Genomic DNA, 23,263 nt, shown 5'->3' on the forward strand with positions numbered 1-23,263 from the left:
TGTCAGTTGTAACGACCACATTTCAGTGCATTTACGATTTTCCGATCGTGTGTATGCAACCTTTTGTTCGACTGTATACACCACTACTGTATGTAAAGTATGAAATGAACTTCACCAATTAGCCCAAGTTTCTTTACTATGTATTACTATATATTACTATATACACCATAAGGGAACTTTTTGTAATGGGAGTTCTTGCTCTTCGTAGTGCATTTGGGTTGAATAAAATGTTGATTCCGAAAATGTAATAACCTTTTTTATGCATTGCATCTTATTTGGAACAGCGACATGAAATTAATGTGCCAACTACAGTAAGCGTCCAATTTTTCGGTCTCCCTAGGGGCTGTGAAAACCTCCAAAAAATCGGGCAGTCCGAAAAAAACGAATGCATGCCTTTTACTGCCCCTAAGGCTCATATCGCCACAGGCACGTCCGAAATAGTTCTGAAGGCCTGCCAGTACACTTATTAGGCATATCGTAGCTCGTACTGTGATAGGAGACGACGGGTGCATGCGTGTATACTGAAAGAATACGTACCATATCCCGTGCTAATTGCCCCTTCCCGCCCTTGGTATGCTTCACCGCAATACTTCGTGTGTGCTTCACTGCGTAACACTGCTGAATTGAGGTGAAGCTGACTTTTGGAAATCGGCATTATGCAGCGCGATGTGCTTTCCAAGCTTCCGAGAGATTGGCCAGGATTACAAAGGCGGAGTCGGTGCCATTGCTAATAGCGGCGAATTGTTTCGATGAAAAACATTGCACCGAACAGAAGGAAGCTTGGTAGCGAACGTCAAATTAGCTAGGCCTAGTGTTGCCGCAGTGTTGGATACCGCTGCCAGCGAATATGCATGCGAGAGTGCAGGTTCGTGGAGGCGAGATAATCAATATGGCAGCAGTGGTGGCTATGATTAATGCCGTTTCGAACCTGAGGTCATGGCAAAAAGTCCAGAAAATTGGACGGCGAAGGTTTGTTGCATCCGAAATTTCAGATGTTTTTATACGTTTACTCCACAGGGGTACGTGGTGGTGCGATGAAGGCATCCGAATTATCGGGCATGTCCGAAAAATCGGTCGTTGACTGTAATTGCTGAACATATATTATGAATGACCCTGTAATTGAAGCGAGGATCATGTGAACTTAAACTGCAATCTATGGATCATGTGAGCTGCTTACATAAAAACACGCCAATGTATGTGTTCGCTTTCGGATAGACTGTGAATGCTTCATTCTACCATAATAGATCACTATGTTTAGATAAGCGAAGGCTACCACTGCAACTTCAGTTCATGCTGTCCACCCTTGCACATGTTACCTTAGGAGTGAAGAAAGTGCCCAAATTTTGATAAAGCTGTAAACAATTTGTATAGCCCTCCACAGGTAAAATAGGCATCCTGAGGGGATTTCTTTCCTTTTGCATTTTTGAAATTGTGCTATCCTCTATTTTGTGAAGTTTCTCTTGTGAGTAGCGCATCAAGATTCATGACTATTTTTCCCGTTCCTCTTTGTGTAGAATGACTTTGGAAGTGAAGATTTTGCCCACATGAGTGCACCTCTTCTGTACACCATGTTTAAGGCGAAGACACGCTACCCCCTGCACACTGCTATTAGAACTCATCGAGAGGATGTTGTTTTCCTGTACCTCATTGAATTTGATTCATTGGTAAGTCATTTAGCTGCCACACATTGTGCAACATGAATTTCGGCAAGCTTGCTTGTCTGGGAAATGTTGCCAACTGGCCAGAGTGTAGTGCTTGGGGTTAGCGTAGTTTAGAGTTCTAATGGTTATCTGATTTGCATGCTGGGGCTCCAATGTAGTCTGTTGTATATACATCTATAAAAGGAGCTTTTCCTCTTGCAGTACTCAAGTATTGATTATGCATAAAAGTATGTGTGTGCAGGCTGGGGCATCAAGAGTGCCCTTAAGCTGCATATACCATGGGAATTTGGGGCACTGCACTTCATCACATGACTTTTTGTCTTGTTCATTGCTTATGATATGGACAAAGGCTAATTCTGTGAGCCATTGAATAAGTAATTGTTTATTATTGTACTTAAAAACAGTATGAATGCTTTCTTTGTGTGGCTGCTTTCTTCTAAGTGTCATTTATGGGGAAGAAAAAAGAAGTAATAAACAGATTTTAAGTAAAAGCAAACATTGTCACCTTGCACGTATGGGTAGCTGAAATAACAGGCAGCTATGTGGGTTTGAAGGGCCACATTGATTGGCAGTGCAACGACAAGCTTCTTACCTTTACGCAAGGCTGTAGGTTCCATTCCCAGCGTTAGTGGCTGCCTTCTGGTTGGAGGTGAAATGCCGAAAAGCTTTGCATCCCTGTCTCCATCACCACCATTCCAGATAATGCAAGCTTCAAAACAGCCATGCACAATGTACTATGTTAAACTTTATTGGCATATTTGTTATTTGTAATTATTTCTGTAATTACCACCCAATGATAAGTTCCAAGCCGTTTGAATTTAGAAGAAAGCTGAAGGGGGGACTACATTACATCTTCTTCAACCACTTAGTTGTGGCTTTTTTCTATTTCTTTTTTATAATTTTTGCCTTTTGTTAATTACACCGCTATATGAATAAGAATGTTATGGTGCTCTATATTGCATGCACTTCTAAAATGTGCTTATACTTATTGCAACTATTTCTTGTACATAGTGGATGTAATTCCTATTTGTTGTTTCCAGCTTAATGATGTGTTTTATCTTTTGCGTGTATTCATATCTGCTTCATGTTTTTGACATATTTGTCTTTAGCTCATATATTGTTTATAAAATGAAGTGCTCAACTAATAGTATGATTGCTTATGTTTTACTCCTTTCACATTATACTGCTATTTACATTATTACATATCCTTTGTACAGGAGGGCCTATTACTGTCATTGTCTTTGGGACCTCCTCCAGTATATTACTATATATTCTAACATACAAGTTGTGTTAATAAAATTCATTCTGATCCTAATGCCTTCAGGCCTGGAAAGTACCTAAATAAATAAACCAAGCTTTTGAAGCACACTAAATCCTAGGCAGCTAAATTATTACAGAATCTGTCCTAGCATCTGGCCTGCTTTAGGACATTGAAACCCATCAATCAATCTTGACCTCTGCTCACCCAGCTGCCTGGCAAGCTGAATGAACTTGATGACACCGGTCAGCTGCCCCTGGACCTGGCCTTGTCTTCTCGTCAGGAGAGCATTGCCAGCACACTGCTCAACCATCGAGCTGATGTGAATGCCACAGACTTCAAGGGTCACACTCTGCTGCACAAGGCCATCGAAAGGGGTGTGTGTACTGCGGCATGGGCTTGGAATGCGCTGTTGCCTAAGCTGTGGAAGTACTGAGGCTGGAGGGAAAGAATGCGCTGCAGCTGAAGGGAAATAGCAGTTGAACATACCCTTCAAGTTCCATTAAATTCTGTATTCTGTCCGTTAAAACTTTATTGTGAGCATAGCTTTTTTTTTTCACCATATTTAAAAACGGCAGCTGTGAAAATGTTTTCGTTTTATTTACGGGTTAGTGTCAGCTTTGTGCCTGCAACTTATACAATACCGGATTTATTTAAATATAAGGCGAGGTTCTTTCCCAGGCTCCTTAGCCTTAAAGTCTTGTATAGATTTATAAGCAAGAAAAAGTAAAAGTAGAGTGTGGGCTCTAGTGCCATAAAAGGAGTACTGAAACAAAAATTTGAAGTCGAGATAATTTGTAGGGTGTACAGTATTTTCAAGTGCAGTTGCTTGGCTTTGTGCTTCTGACACACTCTAGATTTTACACTATTGCTGTTAACTGTGCATGAAACAGATTCACAGTAGTTTAGCATAATATTCATTGTGCCAACAGAACTGTTTATTTTATCTATGTAGATTTAGTTTTGTAGTAAATGTGTAAGGTGGTCTCAGCGCAGAGTATGGTAGGGAAAATTTTGATGCCATGTGCAGGAGACGAGTTCTCGGCCCTGTTCTTGGTGGAGCACAATGCCTCGGTGGACCTGGCTGTGCCTTTGAAGAAAGAGACTGCCCTGCACATGGTTGCTGGATTTGGAGGCAGCCGCGAGTCGGCGGAAGGCATGGTTCGTGTGGCTGCCTGCCTTCTGAAGCATGGTGCAGACGTCAATGCCCAAGACAGCAATGGAAAGTGAGGAGAACCTGCATTTGGGACTTTGGAGTCTTCAAATTTATGATGACTGTGGGTGCTGGTAACCCACTCATGCAGTTAAAGGAAAAGCAATTTTAAAGAATCTAGCCAATCTTCTATTTTCTTCTGTCATTTGGAAAGCACAGAAAATTAATTTTATTACTGATATTTATGTCCTTTCACCATTTTAAGCAGTCATTTAAGTGTCATGGACCATGGAGATGGTTATACTATGCCCACTTTGTGTCTTAGTGAACTGTGTATAGTATCTATGAGCATGGGATTGTCAACATTTTGACCCCTAGGCCAAGCTCTTTATCTTTGATATTGACAATGTGACTGCAAGCAAGTTGTATTTAGCCAGTTTTTAAGCTTATAATAAATTCGAACACTGCACTGAAGCAGAATTAAATTTAAAGATATGAATTTTTTAAGCCTAAAGACACCTTTTCTTTCAAGAAAGTTATTGCCTGTGAGAATTGGAAAGGTTTCTTTTTCTGAGCAGTGTTAATAATAAATTCTGCCTCTACCGTGGAGTGGCATGTTGCTGAGAAGGGTTGCTTTTCAGCATAGACACATAATTGACATTGTACTAATGTTCTTCATGCAGTACCCCTCTTCACCGAAGCATAGAGGCCAGGAATATGGGCGTTTTCTGCCTGCTGCTTGAAAGTGGAGCTGTGAACCTGGAACTGAGAAACAACGAACAACACACACCGCTTGGCTTTGCGCTTCACTTTGGTGATGGCCCGTATGACAAGGAGAGCTTTGCTGGCCGGTTAGCAGAACGCGGAGCTAGCCTTGATGCTGTGAGCAAAATAACAGGTGACTTGGAGTTGTTTGCATTTCTTGCTTGTATTATATTTTAGTCCTCATTTCAAGTCTCCCAAACCAAACCGTGCAGATCATTAATATCTTGTGTGTTCTGATAATATTAGCCAACATGTGTTTGTTGGCAGAAGCTTTTCTTTGTTATAAGGGCACTAAAGATGTACATACATTCCTTTCAAAGGTATTTTCAAGTGTCCTCAGTGGAGAGGTGGACCATGCAGGAGGGCTGACAAAATTTCTTTTATCTTTTTCCTCTTTGTACAGCATCTATCAACCCAGTAATCCTGCTAGTGTGCCACAATTATATTATTATCCAATGCAAGCTTGTGGAAAATGTGTACCTTTTACGTCGTTACCATTGCAGCAGAAAAAAAATTAAATATTGATGTATTAGTCTGCCCATTGCCTAGTGGCCTTAGACCCCACCGTGCTGCTAAAAGCCAAGTGCTATAAGCCGTCTCCTGTGTTGCAAAATCAGTCCATCCCGTCCTCCTCACTTGGCATGGCGTAATTCTCAACGTGAGGGTTATCTCGTGTAAATTCTCTTTGGGAATTTGCTGCATGCCTCTGAACTTCTTTTCCTGCTCAGTGGCTCCTCTTTTTCCATGGGGTGGACCTTTAAGAACCCTAAGTGGTCACATTTAATATAGAGCCATCCATTACAGAATCTCCCATAGCCCGTGTTGCTTTTGGTCGTTAAAACCCATAAATAAAATAATTTCTTATTCCACATGTAGTGTGAGGAAGCGTTGTGGGGAATAAAAATAGAATAAAAAAATATTGCAGGTTGATTTGGTAGCACTGGGGTTTCAAGGCAATGTGGCGGGAGTCCACTACACTGGGCTGATATCACCTCAGTTTTTCATGGCATTCAAACTGCAGTCCCTGTGATGTTGCTTTAACTTATAATTTGACTTTGTATAAATATTGTTCTAGAATCGTTGTTAGTTTTGAGCTGGTTGCATTATGCGATGGCAGTTATTTATGCTGTAGCAGCCTTGACTTTATTCAGTAATTGGGCCAGCATCTATCCACTAAAAAAATGTGTGAGAGAGAAAATGTTCAGTACTCCTGTAAAGACAGTTGCATTACCTGTGATTTATTTTGTAATCAGTCACTGATGCTGTTACGTTGGCTGCTTGCATCTATTGCAGGGGACTCTCAACTGCATCTAGTAGCTCGTGCTGGCAATGAAGATGCTGGCATCTTTCTTGCCAAACGAGGAGCGCAATGTAATATAAGCAATAATAAGGTGAGTAGAAATAAAATGCGCTCATTAAGCTTTGAGCCACTCCATGCACATGAGAATGCTGGCCCAAATAGTGCTGTGCTTGTGTCGATGTAATGCAATTTTGTTACATGGAAATTGCAGTTTAAAAAGCACACTTCGCACTCTATTTGGCATAAACCCATTTTTCTGTTTACTGCACTGTGCTTCACCACCACATACAGGAGTAATGGCAAGAAGTCAACCCTGAAGCTCACAATGCGCTGTAAGTGAACTTCTATGCAGACACAAGAGGCAGAATAATGCTGTGATGTGAAACGGACCAAGGGCCCAAGTTTTCGTTAGTTTGCATCAGTCATAGTTGGTGAGAAACTAATTAAAACAGATTCATAGGTCAGACACGCTCATTTACTAGCTATTTCTTGCAACAGCTTGTTTAACTTCTCAGCTGACCTTGATGCGCACACAGCCATCATGTCGTTTTAAATCATCATAAAGCTTTTCATTATTTTTGTAGTTGTTAAAACCACTAAAACTTTGTCCCTGTATTATATGTGTGGTCTCACTATATTTGTTAAGAGCAGGGAGTGGTAAGCAGTCACATATTCTGGTTGGCTAATTCCATCAGTAATTCTTTATTTTTCATGATTTTTGGGCACATTCAATTCCGTTGCTTCTGACTGCACCGCTAATAAAGTGGCATGTTGTGCCATGCAGGGAGAGACTCCACTGCACGCCGCATGCCAGGCTGGTTTGGCACGACTAGTGCAAGCTCTTTTGGAGCATGGTGCTGACCCAAACAAGCAGACACTGGGCTCTGCAACTGATGATGATGATGCCCGCTACCTTGAAACACCGCTACATCGTGCAGTGATCAACAAGCACGTTGAAGCGGTCCGTAGCATCCTTCGTCATAAAGGTACGAAATAGCGGGGCATGTTGGAAGAAACTCCCTTTTACAAGTAGGTTCTGCATGCTGTCCTTTCTTGTGCTTCTGCCTCTTAGCACTTGTGTTTGTTTGCACATCCACAGGCAAGAACTAAAGTTTAGCTGCTTTACTACACATAGACAGCAAAGTGCAGCATTTAGTTGCTAAGTCTAGGTGGCAGCGAAGGTCTTTTCATCATTGTTGTGTCACATAAAGTTTTGTTAGTGAGTGAACATGGTTATAGAAGGTGGGTACTCATATGTTAGTGCCCCGCAAGTTGCAAGTCCATTAACCTTCCAAACTTGAAAGTAATTTCCAACCAACGTGCCATGCACAACTCTTGAAATTTTTGTGAGTTTCCAAACACATGCATTTGTCAATGTTTAATGGGCTCCTTATATGTTTTTTTTTGTCTGCTTAAACACCTAAAGAGTCATTTATGTGGGCAGTGTTCCTTCAATCAACAGTTATCAGGTATCTTTACAGTCCTTAAAATGCCAGGTATTTAGTTTATTGCTCTCAGCAGATCTTAAACTGAATGGCCAGATTCTGTATTAACCTAACATGGTAGCGTGTCTTTACTTCAGGCAAAGTTGTTTATATTATGCAATTGTAAAGCTTTTCAATGTTTGCACGCAGACTTGGCAGTGAAGACACCCGGTGCAGGGCTGCTGATAGCCAATTTGAACCTGAAGAACTCCAAAGATGAGACAGCACTGAGCCTGTCCCTTGAGCTGGGCCTTCATGACATGGCTCGCGAGTTACTTGCTACGGGAGCTAGCTTGGATGTGGTGGATGCCGAGGGCCTCTCTCTGCTGCATCGTGCCATTTTGCACCAGGACACGGCAGGCGCCATATTTCTCTTGGACCAGGTGCGTTGCACATTTGGAAAAAAGTGAACCCCAGGTGGTCAAAGTTAATCCGTAGTCCCCCAGTATGGCCTGCCTAATAATCACGTCATGGTTTGGTGTGTAAAACTCCAGAATTTTTAAACCTTTTGAAGGATGGTAGTGTAACACTTGGGTGTGTAGGCACTTACTGGGCCCTGCACTGCTGGTCAGTAGTACTGAAAGTTGGGCTAGTTAGTGTGGGTTTACTTCTGGTATAAAATTAAATTTATTTCTGGTATAATGGAGGTGCACAAAGTAAACATTATGTAATGGACACGAACATCAGCACTTGCCTACGTTTATCCACATCCACAGTGGGTGTGCTAGCAGCACATCAGTTTAGCCTTCAGATGCCACCTTATGGCAAAGCGTGATGCCTTGCTGTGAAGCTGTATCTTGAGCCTAAATTTGTTCATTGACAGCACACTATTTGTGGGTGTTCTGGCCACGACGCAAGTCACACTGTGTGGCAACAGTGCAGCAACGAAGTCAGTGATGACTTAGCATACAGAATAAGGTAGTGTCTGGAGCTTTACTTAGTGACTTGGTTTACATTGTGAGGGTTGCGTGCTGCTCTTTACACTGGCTAGACGTGCGAATTTTGTCCCAGGTTGTTCTTGTGAGTTGCAAAATATGGTTATACTATGCTCAAAGATCAAATATAGTGTTTATAGCACAGCCAATTTTTAAAGTTTCTACACTCTTTGCCACTCTCACAAAAGCATTCTCTAACAGAAGCAATATGGTTATTCTTTTGCCACAGTAAAATGAGTGTTCTGCCTGCTGGTGTAGGTTTCATCCTTAGGAGCAGGAAAGGTGTTTAAATGTAAAAATGCTTTGCAAACATTTAAGAGTGCTCAGCCAGCAGCAGAACTTCTAAATACATGGAAAGTTAGGGCTGTCCACCGTAGCCAATGCAATAACAGCTGCATATTCTTATGTTGTCCACCATGTCACTTTGTATTCTTTAATTGTTTACTGAACTCACTGAGAGGACCTCTGTTGAATCATTATATGACAAGAAGTCTTGTTAAAAATTAAAGGAAGGTGAACATGGTATTGAGATTATGTAAATAGTGTCACGTAGTAGTGACGCTGAAGGAAACAGTCGTAAAACTGTGTACGACGAAACTGGTTGTTTATTGGGCGAACCTGTGCCCACAAAAGCAAGGTACACTCAAAGCACAACGATAGCGGCGAACACAGTCGGCGATCGTCGAAAATCCGATCAGCGGCGAAACGCGTCGGCTTTTATACCTGAGTCATCGAAGGTTCCAGATTAATCCCTGATGCCCGCGTGTCTTCCAGAAAGTTCTAGACAATTCGCGTCGGTCATACAATCAGATAACATAAGCGTCGGTGAAAACGGGCAACGGAAAGAAGCATCCCTAACGTTCTAGAAACTTCCAATACAGGCGCGTCCTGCGCCGAGCGATAACGTTTAAAATTTGTTAGCCGGTGGAAAGCGGCCACCGGTGAAAGATAAACATGTATACGTGTCAATAGTAATTTTTAAGACCATATTGAATATGAATCGAATAGTAGTGCCAAAAGCGAATCAAATCTATTATTGAATACTTTTCAAATACCTTATTTGCAAAATTATAAGGCATCGCCAAATCTAGTGCGAACCCAGTTTTAACAAGCATAATGTAAAAAAAAGAAAAAAGAAAACGGAATGCGTTTACAACATCTGTAAGACCAATATTAGAGTATGCCTGCCGAGTATGAGATCCATCAGAAACCACTTTGATTTATCAAGTAGAATGTATTCAAAGCAGAACCCCCCCTTCCATTGCTGTAATGCCCAAAGTCGATGCCCAGTCATTCTGGAATAAGAAAAAAAAAATGAAAGAAAGAAAATAAAAGTGCACCTTAAGTAATATGCACCCGATTTATAAAAAGAAAATGTAGCATGTCCTCACGTTCACGATCAGAAAAAAAAACGAGACATGCAGAATTCATCTTCACAGACGGGAAAATTTCCTTTTAAATTAGATTTCATAACGATAGCGGTGTACTTTTGTCGCCATTTGCGCTTCATTGGCCACGGATACCAAGCATACAAGGCAGCATTCTTGAGCAATCACTATGGAGATACGACCAAATATCATGACTTGGCAGAATTTGAATGTGAATCCTTGTGGTTTAACTGCAAACGTCTGGCTCCCAGAGCAGCAACGCAGCGTGCTCACTCCCTTCCCATTCTTTATGTCCACTGTGGCAGGGTGAAAGTAGCTTCATTCTTGCTTCAGTTTCATGATTGCGTTTGCATAGCTGGCAATGTGATATAGTCAAACTATTAGAAAAATATTCACATTTGCAAATAGTGATTATTCATTCAAGGACTGAATCAAATAGGACAGTATTCAATTAATTATTTGAAAGTTTCAAATATTTTTACACCCCTGCATAGTATAGGTATACATATTACAACCTGAGGTATTGCCATTGTAAGAAATCCTGAACTGAGGAAATAGATATTGCATAAGTGTAATTCTTAGCGAATGTGCACATTTATGCTGTCCTATGACTGTCAGGGGAAAGTCATAATAACAAACTTTCGATTTTAACCTGTTCAAGTCAATTTAGGTAAATCGACCTTGTTGTGCATGTTTACTAGGGTAGGGGCGCGTAGCTGCAGCATGCAGGTACATGTGTTCCCTTCACAGCAGTGCACAAAAATGCAGGTCCTATCGGCTCTGATAAGGAATCTAAAGTGCAGGGGAACTGTAAGGAAGATTAGGACCCAGCTCAAAAGGGTAAGGCACATGCAAAAGCAGTGTGCAGAGCTGCTGCATTGGTTGCTTTGGTGTCTGTCACGTGAAAATGAGCACAGATAAATCTCAGTGGACCGTTAGAAGGTGCGACAAAGAACTAGATGGGATAGACACCTTGTCTAGCAAGTGTTTCTGGTATGTTGCTTGTTGCCTCATGGGGAGATGTGTATCATTCAGACATTTTGTCATCTGCTCATATTGTAGTTGTTTCGTTGTGCTACTGTTGCTGGATATGTGCTGACCGGCTGAACTATTAGTCCACTATGCAAAACAAACATCATGTTGAGCCTTCTGCTACAGGCTCTCTGATAGCCCTGTCTATCAAACAACTCTTAGTCTTAGCTGTAGTAGTGGCAAAACCACAGCGTTAGTACAGTACATTTGTTACACTACATTTTCCTCAGTGCTTTACAGTGGTGGAACAGCCATTTGACCTCTTGGCACAGATCGTGGCACAGGCAAAAAACTGATTTGGTATAGCAATAAGCACTTTTGGCACAGTGTCAGACATACATCTATGCACAATATGGTCTCATCTATAACTGAAATATTCAGCAAATATAGTAGAGTCTGCCTTATGCATAGCATTGCGGCATTTTTAATAAAAATTACCAGTCTAGTTTCACAAAAATGTTTAATATAATTGGTCTCCCGGTGTGCATTTTGCGCTATAAAGCCACTTCTACAATTTCGATTTGTAGCAGGTGTTTGCACGTTCACCGCACTTCAAACGAAAAAACAAAACAAAATTAGATTGCAGCACAAGGACATGTAAGGCAAACCGCACACTATAGGATGTTCATGGCTAAACCGAAATTGCAGTGAAAACATCCAGTGGCTTGTTTACTTCTAACGTACGAAGTATCTCCTGCATAACAGTGCATTGGGTCATATATAAGGTTTTTAAATTAAAACCGCAGGATCTGCCTTTCTGATCATGGAAGTGTTGCAACAAATGTCCGCACTAAATGGAAATCATTAGCCAGCTCCTCTTCTTTCTAGCCAGCAGTTGAGTGTGCATAATACAAGGCATCTTTAAGGTGGCTCTGTCAACAACTATGCTATACAATGTGCAACCAAACATTATCTGTAACTGTTCTTTGATCCAACAGCCTCCTTGAGCGAACTCCTCGTTATAGTAGTTCGATGAATGCAAAATTGCACCACAAACACGGTAAACAAGACGGCACAGCGGCAGAACTATAAAACCTCTGTCAGAGAGCAATGCAATAAAAGAGCGAAAAAAAAGTAAATGCAGGACCGATGACATCGACTTTAACTGTGGCTATGGTTGCTTGGCTTGGTACACCTCCACGATGACGATGATAGCACTCTTTAGGTTTTGGTTTCAGTTTTACTAGCGAGGCAGCTTTTATGTTTCTCTGGTGCAGGCTTGGCATAATTTTGTGCTGAAATGTCGTTTTGGAGCAGGATGGTGCAAGGGCCTGCCCTCAGTGCAATTTGGCACAATTGGTGCAGCTGTTCCACCACTGTAGCTTATAAAACGTGCTGTCCAGTTTGTGTCATGTTGCCATGTACCAGCTGTGTTTGTGGTTATTCTTCATGTTTTCTCAACAGCATTACTTGGTATCTGCGCAGGGTGCTGACCTCAACCTGCGCACTCAGGACGGGGAGAGCCCCCTTCAGCTCGCCATCAAGCGTCACCTACCGGCAGTGGTCAAGGCTTTGTGTGAGCGAGGTGCTGATATGACAATAACAGACGAAGCCAGTAGCTGCAAGAGTGCTCTCTGGCTTGCCTTAGAAGGTGGCCAGGAAGACGTTGCTTCCGTCCTTGTGAGTACTGCTTAGTCCACAACTGGCACGCATTTTTCTGTTACAGCAAGCACACTGAAGTGGCTGTGCTGAATAAGCTAATAAGTTTGATTCAATTTGCTTTGGGTGTATTACATACAGACAGAAAACTTCAGTGCCTGCCCTGGGCATGAGATTAAAACATGTGCCACATCCACGGCTGTATTCCAATTCTCATTCCAATGAAGACAATTGTTGAAGAGTGCTGTTTGATTGATGCAGAGGAATCAGTGGGGCCCATTCACATGTTACAATAAGTGCAAAAAATCACAGCATATCCACGAAGTGAATGATTATGAGTGGGCGAAGTACCGGGGGATCATTCGGGTAAACCACAGCTACGGACGAGAAAGAAAGAGAGCACGCGTCGGGAACGAGAGAAAGAGAACGCGCGTCGGGAACGAACACCCTTGTGCACCGCAGTGCACCTAGCTACGGACGAGAGAGAAAAACACCGGAAGCGTTCTCCGGAAGCTGGAAGCTGGCTTCTGGAAGCGGAACCGGAAGTGGAAACGGAAGTGGAAGTGGAACCGGAAGCGGAACCAGAAGTGGAAACGGAAGTCGGCTTCCGGTTATACCATACATATACATATATATGTATATATGCGTATACATACATACATACACAGCGGTCTCCATGCCAACCAGAGCTACGAACTTACGCCATCTAGTGAACACTTCATAAAACTACAGGTGGCTACCACTTACGCCATCTATTGAGCAATTCATAAACTAGAGGTGGCTACATACTACTACTACTACTACAGCGGAGGGAACGACCCACACCCTAAGGAGCTTCGCCCCTAAAAACAAGCTTTACGAACATCTATTGCTTTTATGCAGTCAAAACAATTCCATCATTATTTTCACTCTTGTAGCTCTTGCACAAACTATAACAAATGTGCTTTCTGATGCCGGTGCAACACTTGTTGCAGAAGTTGATCAGCTTTGCAAGTGCGCTTAACAGTGACCATACTTATAGGTCACAACATGCATAACTTCTATTGATAGTGAGTACATTGACACATTCATGTCTGAATTGAACTTACTCCTGTGCTCTTGCTGCTTATGTAGACAGACTGTGCTCCAAAGGTTCCCAAACTGTTCAGATTAACAGTGTGTACACATTAGCAGAGATAACCAGTGCAATGTAGCCTAAAGGGAGAAATTTTTCCATATCTTGATTGTATACAGGTTAATAACTGCAATTCTTGTGAGTTACTTTTTATTCAGCAGCATTATTTGATCTCTTGTAACTATTTTAGGTCCAGTATGGCTGTGATACTGACTGCTGGTCGGAGGGCCCTGGGGGTTGCTACCAAACATTACTGCACAGGGCCATTGATGAAAACAATGACTCTGTGGCCTGCTTCCTGGTTAGGAGGTGTGTCTTCTGGCTATGCTGCCATCCTCTGCCTGCTTTTTCATTTAGACAGACTGCACCTTTGCTGGCTTATTTCTTCTATCCCAGTCACACTGATCACTGTCTATAGCGATCAAGCCCGGTCTGGATTGAATTTCTTGACAGCTGTTGGCTCCCTTATGACTGAAACTTGCACAAAGGAGGCAGTTAAGGTTGGGAAATTTGATCCCGATTTGGCTGTATGCTATCAAAAGTGTCCTGTGTGACCAGGCTATAACACTCAATAAGCAGGCAAGGTATTTCATTTTGTATCCAAGATTGCATTTGTCTGATTGTTAGTGCTTCATGTATAGGCTTAGTTTGCTGTTCATTTGCCCATTTTTTGCGCGTTTTGGTTCTAACAGTGCATAAGCATTGTTTAAATTTGCTTATAATTCTGCATGATAAGGTCACATGAAGTAGTACAGTCGACCCTTGATAATTTGAACTCGAAGGGGCCTGAAAATTTGAGTTAAACAGAAGGTCACTGAATGGTGGACTTACTTGCAGCGCTGCGTTAGTCAGCACATTGTGCGCTGAGCTAACACGCGAATGACGAGTTTCGGAAGTGTAGCTTCATGCTCCTGGCTTCACGGGAGCATGAAGCCACATTTCTTGGCGAAATTTTTGCTAATTTGAAGCCGCACCTCAAGGCAAACTTTGCATATAATCTGCAGCCCAACTTCCATTTAATAAGATTTGGTACAGGTTATATGTGGCAAAACATGGTACTTGCAATGGGATATAGGAGCAGCAGCCACTGCGTGGCCGAATCACCGGGTTGGAGAGAGAGAAAAAAACTTTTATTGATTCCTTCATGGGGTCAAATGTGGCCAAAGAGGGGGGAGACAGCCCCTCTCGCCCCCTCCCTTAGACGGCGGCCAGTCCTTCTAGTCTAGCGGCATCCACGGCCATCTTGACGACCCAGAGCTGATGCTCCGGGTCGCTGCTGGAGCGCAGCTGCGTAAGTTGGTGCACTGCCAAGAGCACAGTCACCAGCGTGGTATGTTCAAATAACTGTCGCACACGCTTACACGTTCGAATTACCAGCTATTTTCACACATTGAAATACACACAATTTTGACAGGACCACAGCGTGTGTTCAAGTAAACAGGAAGTTCGAATTAAGCGGGTTTTAATTAGCGAAATTCGACTGTGTCTGTATTTCTTTGTTGCAGAAATACACAAGTAAGTAGACAGAAGCAAAAAGTGCTTTAAGCACCTACAAAGGCTTCTGCAGCCATATTTTGCGACAAATACACATTTTTCACACAAAACACATGATGCATTGTAGAACAACATGAAAGATAAAGTGACATGTTGGTACTTATATAAAACAGTTAAGAATAGACACTTTTTATACAGTAGCAAAGAAAAACACAATGCACTCACACCTACAGGTGATAACAACAGTATATCTTCAATATAAATTCCGAGAAATAGTGCCTAGTGTTATAAATGTTCGCACAATTTGAGGCCTGCAAAGCAATGTTTAGTGCACTGGTGACTGCTGCTGCAGCTTTATGGCACTGCATGCAGACTTCTGTCTGGATTTGCTTCCTCTACAAATTGGAAGCACTCCTTGTTCGCTACTTAATGCCTGATGTATTACGCTTTCCTTGTGTGAAAAATTATTGCAGACATTTTGGCACAACATGTAAGCTTTTTCCATGACCTTTTCAGTGGGTGTGACCTTAACAGTCCTAGAAGACCTGGGCCTCATGGTGAAGGTGACGAAGAAGCATTTGATGGGCAAACCCCACTTCATCTCTCTTGTGCATGGAGCCTGGAGCCAGTGGTTCAAACACTGATTGAGCACAACGCAGACGTAAACGCTCAGGTCAGTGAAACTGGTTGAATAAAGCGCCTAAGACATTGCATGAAACCACATAATGTTCCTGATGATGAAACTACGAATTGGAGCTGCAAATACTTTGTTTGCTGTATTGGTTGGATTATTAAGCTCCGCATGACATTAGTGACTGTTGGCCTAAGTGGGAACACATTTAGATGCACATTATCTTGAAAAATCTGTGCAGCACATGTTGGTGTTTGTTCACAAGTTCAATATGTGTTTAATCTGTGTTCAGTTGAGCTGATAAAAGCTCAAATTCTTATAACTTTCATTTTATGGAATTGTTTTTCAATGGTGTAGCCAGTGATGTTACAGTTTTTGTGAAACTGCCATAACAATAATTTGTGCTTGAGAAAAATTTAAGCTCAAATCAGCAGTGATAGAAGAAAATTGATAAAGGGACATTTATGAATGACCTTAGACTTTGCCTTGTGTGTTTAGTAAAAGCGTTATTTTTATCCTGTCTGTGCACCTGCTCATGTGTTTGAATTTGTCTCTAGGACTCGGAAGGTAGAACACCACTGCATGTTGCCATCAGCAACCAAAACTCTGTTATCATTTCACTGCTTCTGGCTCACCCAGCCATTAATCTAAGTTTGCGGGACAAGCAAGGTTTGACGCCATTTGCTATGGCCATGACCACACGTAACAACAAAGCAGCGGAGACCATTATTGCCCGAGAACCGACTGCACCTGAACAGGCAAGTGACAACCTTTTGATGAAACAGTGCTGTATCGCAAAACACTTCTGCGATTTCATGTAACTACAAGGCGTTTTGGTCACGCTGCTGTGCTGTAGGACCAAGGTTCGATCCCATCATTGAGCAGTAATTAGTTCCTTTATGTATAAACCATTCGGCAAGACAGCAGCACCCAGCTACGATCACGAAAGTCCGAGAATGCTCACAAAGAAAGCTTGATTTTGAAACCGTGGATATAAGATTAAGGCAATAACAGGCTGGAGAGATAACAGGCCGCAAACCTGTTCCTTGTGTAAAGAAATTGTAATAGAGAGAGATAATACGAGCTTTTATATGTTCGTGCGTCCGTGCATGTATACGTTACATTACTTGTAATGTTGTTAAAACTTAAAGTATATTTTTAGTTGCAATGCAGGCATGGGGGCAGGGGGCGCAAGTAGCAACAATTATAGAGAAAGCGTTATGCTTACTGGAATTGAAGGAATTCTGGGAGTGGGAATGGTCCAACTCACCATTTCAAGGAGTCTAAAGTGGAATTAATGTAGATTTCCACTCTCTGGAATGGTGTGGGATTGGAATGGAGGGTCCCACTCCGCAACTCTGCTTTTCATTGGGTCGTAAAATATGTTCCGTGTATTGTGTGTATTACAATATATTATATTTCACAATATATATTACACATTTTGTCATTCTCAACATTCGATAAGAGGAACAGGTTCATAAAGTTATCCGTGCGTGTCTTAAAGGGAGGCCGCACTGGTATGGTGCTTCTTTTTGCAATAGAAAGTGCAAGAATTTGTGTGATCTCTAGTACTCTTGATAACAAAGAATACAGCACGCAATACTGAAAATATATAAAAGGACATTTATTGCTCATTCTATGCAAGAATGTTGGCTAGCCAAATTACCTGCTAGGAATAGTTTCTTGATAAGACAAGCTGAGGAATTAAGGAAGTGTGACTCATCAAGCAAGTATACCAAGTGAATAATTAGACATTCACGAGTGCAGTCCCGAGAACAGAAGCTACCTGAGCTCGCATGTTCATCCATGCCAGTGTTGCACTTCTACGCCAAAAGGGAAGCCTTTCATAGGTCAGTCCCACAGAATGCATCAACAAGTGTGCTTTCATTCTGCATGTACCGACATCCCACAACCAAGGAGAAGGAAGAAATTGTATTTGCACCTGAGTTATCCATGCCGTCAGGTGGCACCTAACATCAGAACACACACACCATCTCCTGTTGCGGCTGAGCTACATCAGACTCCCATTATTGCATGTGTTGTCATGCGGTGAAGCCAAACGTCAGGGGATGTGAGAGCTGTGCTGGGAAGGCGAGAGTCAAATGTCCCCACGAATTCAGTCAATGCTACGTCATCTATTTACCACATGCTTATTAACAATAACAGGGTTATATTGTACTGAACAAATTCTGTGTGAATTTGTTGGTTAATGAAAAATCGGCAGTTATATAGATTCTATAACCAGCTGTGCTTTCCTGTGCAACTTTTTCTTTTTCCCCTACTCATCACTGGTGCTCATATTAGTGTTCATCTGTGGATGATGGCTTAGTTTCTTTTTTGCCTTGTTTCAGTATGACAATCGAGGCCGTAACTTCCTCCATGTTGCCATCCAAAAGAGCGACATTGAAAGTGTGCTCTTCCTTCTGAGCATACATGTCAACATCCACTCGAGGACGCAAGACGCTTCACAGCTCACGCCACTTCACTTGGCCGTTGAAGCAGGTTCCGAAATGATTGTGCGCAACCTGGTAATGTACTGCTATGCTTTATTGCAAATGTCATTAGAGTTGGGATAATGGGTAACTGCCAAGGACAATAACATTTAGGAGTGGCCATATGTACACAAGCTTCGCAGTGATGGAGTTTATATTCTTAGAATAAATTGCCATCTCAGATATTGCTTGCAGTAGCATTTATCTTTTATTAATGTGCATTTATCACGCACATTCATCATCAGCCTATATTTATGTCCACTGCAGCGTGAAGGTCTCTCCCTGCTATCTCCAAATACCCCTGTTTTGCGTCAGTCACACACATTAGGACAGTGCTATATAGAATTCCATGAACAATTTTTGGGGGGATAGTATTATAATACCAATTTGGGGGGATAGTATTTTAATTTTTGTTATCCAGCGGCTGTGATTATACTGTTATTAACTATGTTGGAGCTTGATTGAAATTCGGACCTATAATGTCAAATCAGAATGCACTATCCTGAATTCCATTCAGCTGTTGTAATCACATGTGCCATGTGCTCGTGTTTTCTTAGTACTAGTAATACATCCTGAAGATGTTACTAGTAAAAGATCCTGAGGATGTTACTAGTAATAGATCCTGAGGATATATATATATACACGAGGTGCGACACAAAAAAAACGAGACTGGTCCAATAAATCAGTTCTTCGTGACATTATCACCTTAAAAGTAGTCCCCTTCAGCATTCACACACTTCTGCATTCGGTGCTGCCATTGCTGGTAACTGTTCTGGAATGAGGTTTTTGGAAGGCCCTTCAGGAGATTCTCCATTTTTGCCTGAACCTCTTCAACTGAGGTAAAATGGGTTCCATTTAAGCAAGATTTAACTTTACGAAATAAAAACAAAAAAAAAGGCACATGGAGCCAAATCAGGTGAATAAGGAGGATGCCCCATCACAGTAATGTTTTTGCTGGTCAGAAACTGCTTGACAGATAGGGCTGTGTGAGCGGGTGCATTGTCCTGGTGCAACAGCCATCCATCACTCCAGAGCTGTGGCCTTTTTCCCCCAATTTTTTCACGGTCTTTTTAGTACTTCAATGCAGTAGTGTTGATTAACAGTCGGACCGCTGGTAACCCACTCCAATCATTACAATTCCATTAATGTCGAAGAAGACAATTAACATTGCCTTGAATTTTGATTTTGACATGCATGCTTTTTTGGGTCTTGGGGATCCTGGAGACTTCTACTGCATCGACTGGCGCTTACTTTCTGGGTCATAGGTAAAAATCCTTGTCTCATCGCATGTTACATTAGATTCCAACAAATTTGGCTCGATTGCAATGCAACCTAGCATGTCCACACACACGTCTTTACGGCACTGTTTTTGGTCATCGGACAGAACTTTTGCAACAAGCTTTGCACAATTCTTCCTCACGTGCAATTCGTCAGTTAAAAGGCGTCGAACAGCTTCCCCATCCAAGTTAACCAACTCCGCCACCACACGAACGCCTAATCTTCGGTCACCATGGATCATGTCATGAACTTTGGTAATGTTTTGGTCTGTAATCGCTGACCTTGGGCACCCAGCACACGTTCATCATCTTCCACACTGTCCCTTCCCCGTGAAAACCGATTATGCCATTCAAACACACGTGCACAAGACAAAGTTTCATCTCCATAAGCCTCGGTTAACATTTGAAATGTTTCCATGGCTGATTTCTTAAGTTTCACAAGAAACTTGATGTTGATTCGCTGTGAAGTTTTTACATTAGACGTTTTTCCGGCAGAATGCAGTTGCACGTGTTCACTCAGTGACGCAGCACTCCCAACTGGCGTGATCGGTTAAGTCGAAACTGGCCGCATGAATAGAGGAGGTGTTTGGGATGACGTCAGCAAAACAGTTGTTGCCAACTCCACTCTTTTTTTCAAGCTACACACTTAGTCTCGTTTTTTCTTTTTTTGTGTCGCACCTTGACAGTTCTTGTGTTTAACTTTGTCTCCCTTTTTTCTTTTTCCTTTTTTTTTTGTAGATTCTGGCTGGGGCCAATGTCAATGACTTGACCTTGCAGAAGCAGACTGCATTGCATCTGGCTGCAGCTAAAGATCACAGTGCAATATGCAGCGTACTGATTGAAAATAATATTAATTACGATTTAGCTGACAGCGGCATCAATAATGGTGATTATCTTCTCTTTATAAACTGTGGTTTTGCAGTCTGTACTTTGTGTGATGGTTACTTGTTTTCATGTATGGTATTTATTCGAATATAAGGCGAGGCTTTTCCCAGAATCTTTAGCCTCGAACCCCCGCCTTATACGCAAATTATGCCTTTAGGTGTGGCTTCACGGCAGCTTGACGTTCGCCTTATAGTATGGCTTTACGGCAGCGCGCGCCGCTATGCCGTGAAGCCACATTATAAGGCAATATTCGCTTTGCCGTGAAGCAACACCTAAAGGTAAAAATTCATATAACCCGCACTCAACGTGTTGGAGCTCCCTTCCCCCATATTTCATGGTTGCCATTTTGCATTTTGGCTGTGTTAGTAATTCAATATTTCGAGCAATCCCTGCCGAGTCTGAATAATCCGTCAGCCACTCTATATCGCCTTATATTAGTGTGCATACTTAAGTTTTTTTTTCTTGGACCCTCCAACTGGCACCCCCGCCTTATAATCGTGACCGCCTTATAATCGAATAAATACAGTAGTCATCATAGAACTCGTATATAAAAGGATTCTTAATCAAACAGTTGAACTAAAGGTACTGTTTTATGTTCTTAGAACCCTTAAGCGCAACATGATGTGTGTCCTGTTGCAGTAGTGTGTGCCCTTGAGGGAGAGAACCTATGATTAAGGTCCAGACAGGATAATGACAGATTGTCCATTGTGCTATAGTATTCTAACAGGTCTGCTAATCACTCCCCTGAAAGGCCAGATAAGCATTTGCCGAGGCAGCTCCATTTATGGAGATGAAACTGTGTAGGCGCACAGTGTGATGGTGAACCAGGCTGTTGGACCACCTTGCACTGTTGCCCCCCTTCACCTTTCCAATGCATAAGGAATGTTCTAGAATGTGGTGACCTTGACCACATCGAGTTCACCACACCCTTAAGTAAAAAAAATTGATACATTGCCTCAGGCTTTTGTTTTATAGGGTACATGTCAATGTTTTGTACTGAAGATATCGTGCTGCTTTAATACGTTTAATGAACTGGCCCACAAACTCGCGCTTGGTGAAGATATTGGGCTGTACACCTTGGGCCTTGACAGCATAATATTGCAAGTGTTCTGTATTGCTGCATGAATCATTACTGAAAAATTGCAATATTTCAACCTTTCAGCTCTTCATGTCGCATGCCTGAAAGGGCACTTGGCAACATGCAGGGTGCTACTCACTGAGAGCCGAATAAATGCTGAAGCAGTAAACATGAGGCAAGTGTTTCCATGGAGCCCTATTTTCTTGTACCTTGTTCAGAGTTCAACACTGAAAAATTGTATCATGCTCTTTCCCAACTCCAAAGCTGGGAGATACAGCAGTGCTGCCATCACATTTCTTGCAGACAAAAAGAAAAGTTGTAGCTCTGCTGTAATGAAGTTTTCACAAAAGGCAAGATTGGTGGAAGTGGCTGCATTTTAAGAAGTTACCTAGCAAGGATTCCTGATCAAATCGACGAACTGCGAACGTCTTCAGTGTCAACATTATTGTCTGCTCTTTTTGCCTGTACCATGATTCTTTGTTTGCAAGCATGCAGATTGTCTGTACAGATTTGGGCACAACCAATTTCAACCACAGGCTATAAAGAAAAAGGAAAAAACAAAACAAAAAAACTCTACAATCTTATTCATCGTAGGATTTGATGCTGGGTTTACTGCATGTCAGCGAGGCACAGTACTGCATAGCATAGTTGTATTCCCGAGTCTTGCACTACGATTGAGAAAAAAATGTCACTGCCATTATCATGCAACCTCTGCCCTAGTGCACTGAATAAGAAACATAACTGAGAAAAACTAAACTTCGTTAGTGCACTTCCCTTGATTATCATGCAACACATTGCTCACATGAGCATTGCCCAATGCCGTCTTTGTCCAGGCATGTGTTTGTGGCCCTTGCTGTCATTTAGAAAAATGTCTCCACAGAGAGGGTAACCAAAAACAGCTAAGTCAAAACATGTGAACAAACAATTGAAATGTTTACCCTTTCAGCGTCACTGACATACTAGAACATTCTCGCGTTCTGTCCTGCTGTGTTTCTTTTGACATTCCTTTTGTGTGATAGGACTGTTGGGACCACACCAAGAGAGCATTTGCCCTAATCTGGGTCATTCTATTTCATTTTTGCCCAACAAAAAAAATCGTTGTGTTCATTTTATAGTATCCTAGAAGAAAGCTCACTGCTGGGGGTGCGTCACCTCTGAAGAAAACCCAACACTGATAGGGTTTAAGGCTGTATCTGTCACTTAATGGACTGCGAATTGCACGGGACTGCATGTTGTTTATACTTTTTTTGTATTGTAACAGTTTGTTTATGGTGCGTGACAGTCCTTCCCATGTTGTCCTTGCAGAGGCCAAAATCCACTGCATGTGCTCTGTCAGCATGGCAAAGAGAATGCAGCGGCCATTTTCGAGCTTTTCCTGGAATGCATGCCTCAGTACCCCATCAACAAACCTGACATTGAAGGGAACTCCCGTAAGTCACATTTTGCATTTGCACTTGTGTGTTACTCAATTCGCCTGGGTCTCTGAAAATGTATCAACAGATTCTACAAAGATGCATTCTTTCTTTAGTGTATATTTGGCCACAGAGTTCAATGCATGACAGATGTGCACCATCAGTATCTTTCCTACATGTTACCGCACACATGTTCGCCATGTAAACATGTACAGTGGAATCTCGATGATACGAATCTCACGGGGTCACGAAAAATATTCGTATTAGCCGAAATTCGTATCATCGAAACACAATTAAAACTAGCT

The 23,263-nt window shown here is 42.0% G+C and overlaps 1 protein-coding gene across 1 annotated transcript in view; it reads left to right on the plus strand.

Moving 5' to 3' along the window:
* LOC119446684 (rabankyrin-5) overlaps window positions 1-23,263 on the plus strand; it is a 43,492-nt gene that overhangs the window by 10,550 nt on the left and 9,679 nt on the right. Inside the window, exons 6-20 of the mRNA XM_037711185.2 lie at window positions 1,515-1,664; window positions 3,131-3,296; window positions 3,950-4,145; window positions 4,756-4,970; window positions 6,131-6,228; window positions 6,922-7,123; window positions 7,772-8,004; window positions 12,402-12,596; window positions 13,880-13,998; window positions 15,700-15,856; window positions 16,372-16,572; window positions 18,166-18,342; window positions 20,322-20,469; window positions 21,631-21,721; window positions 22,852-22,976. Of these exons, the coding sequence (XP_037567113.1) occupies window positions 1,515-1,664; window positions 3,131-3,296; window positions 3,950-4,145; window positions 4,756-4,970; window positions 6,131-6,228; window positions 6,922-7,123; window positions 7,772-8,004; window positions 12,402-12,596; window positions 13,880-13,998; window positions 15,700-15,856; window positions 16,372-16,572; window positions 18,166-18,342; window positions 20,322-20,469; window positions 21,631-21,721; window positions 22,852-22,976 (2,473 nt within the window). The remainder of the gene's footprint in view (window positions 1-1,514; window positions 1,665-3,130; window positions 3,297-3,949; window positions 4,146-4,755; window positions 4,971-6,130; window positions 6,229-6,921; window positions 7,124-7,771; window positions 8,005-12,401; window positions 12,597-13,879; window positions 13,999-15,699; window positions 15,857-16,371; window positions 16,573-18,165; window positions 18,343-20,321; window positions 20,470-21,630; window positions 21,722-22,851; window positions 22,977-23,263) is intronic.

Source organism: Dermacentor silvarum, chromosome 3, assembly GCF_013339745.2.
Source record: "Dermacentor silvarum isolate Dsil-2018 chromosome 3, BIME_Dsil_1.4, whole genome shotgun sequence".
Taxonomy (NCBI): Eukaryota; Metazoa; Arthropoda; class Arachnida; order Ixodida; family Ixodidae; genus Dermacentor; species Dermacentor silvarum.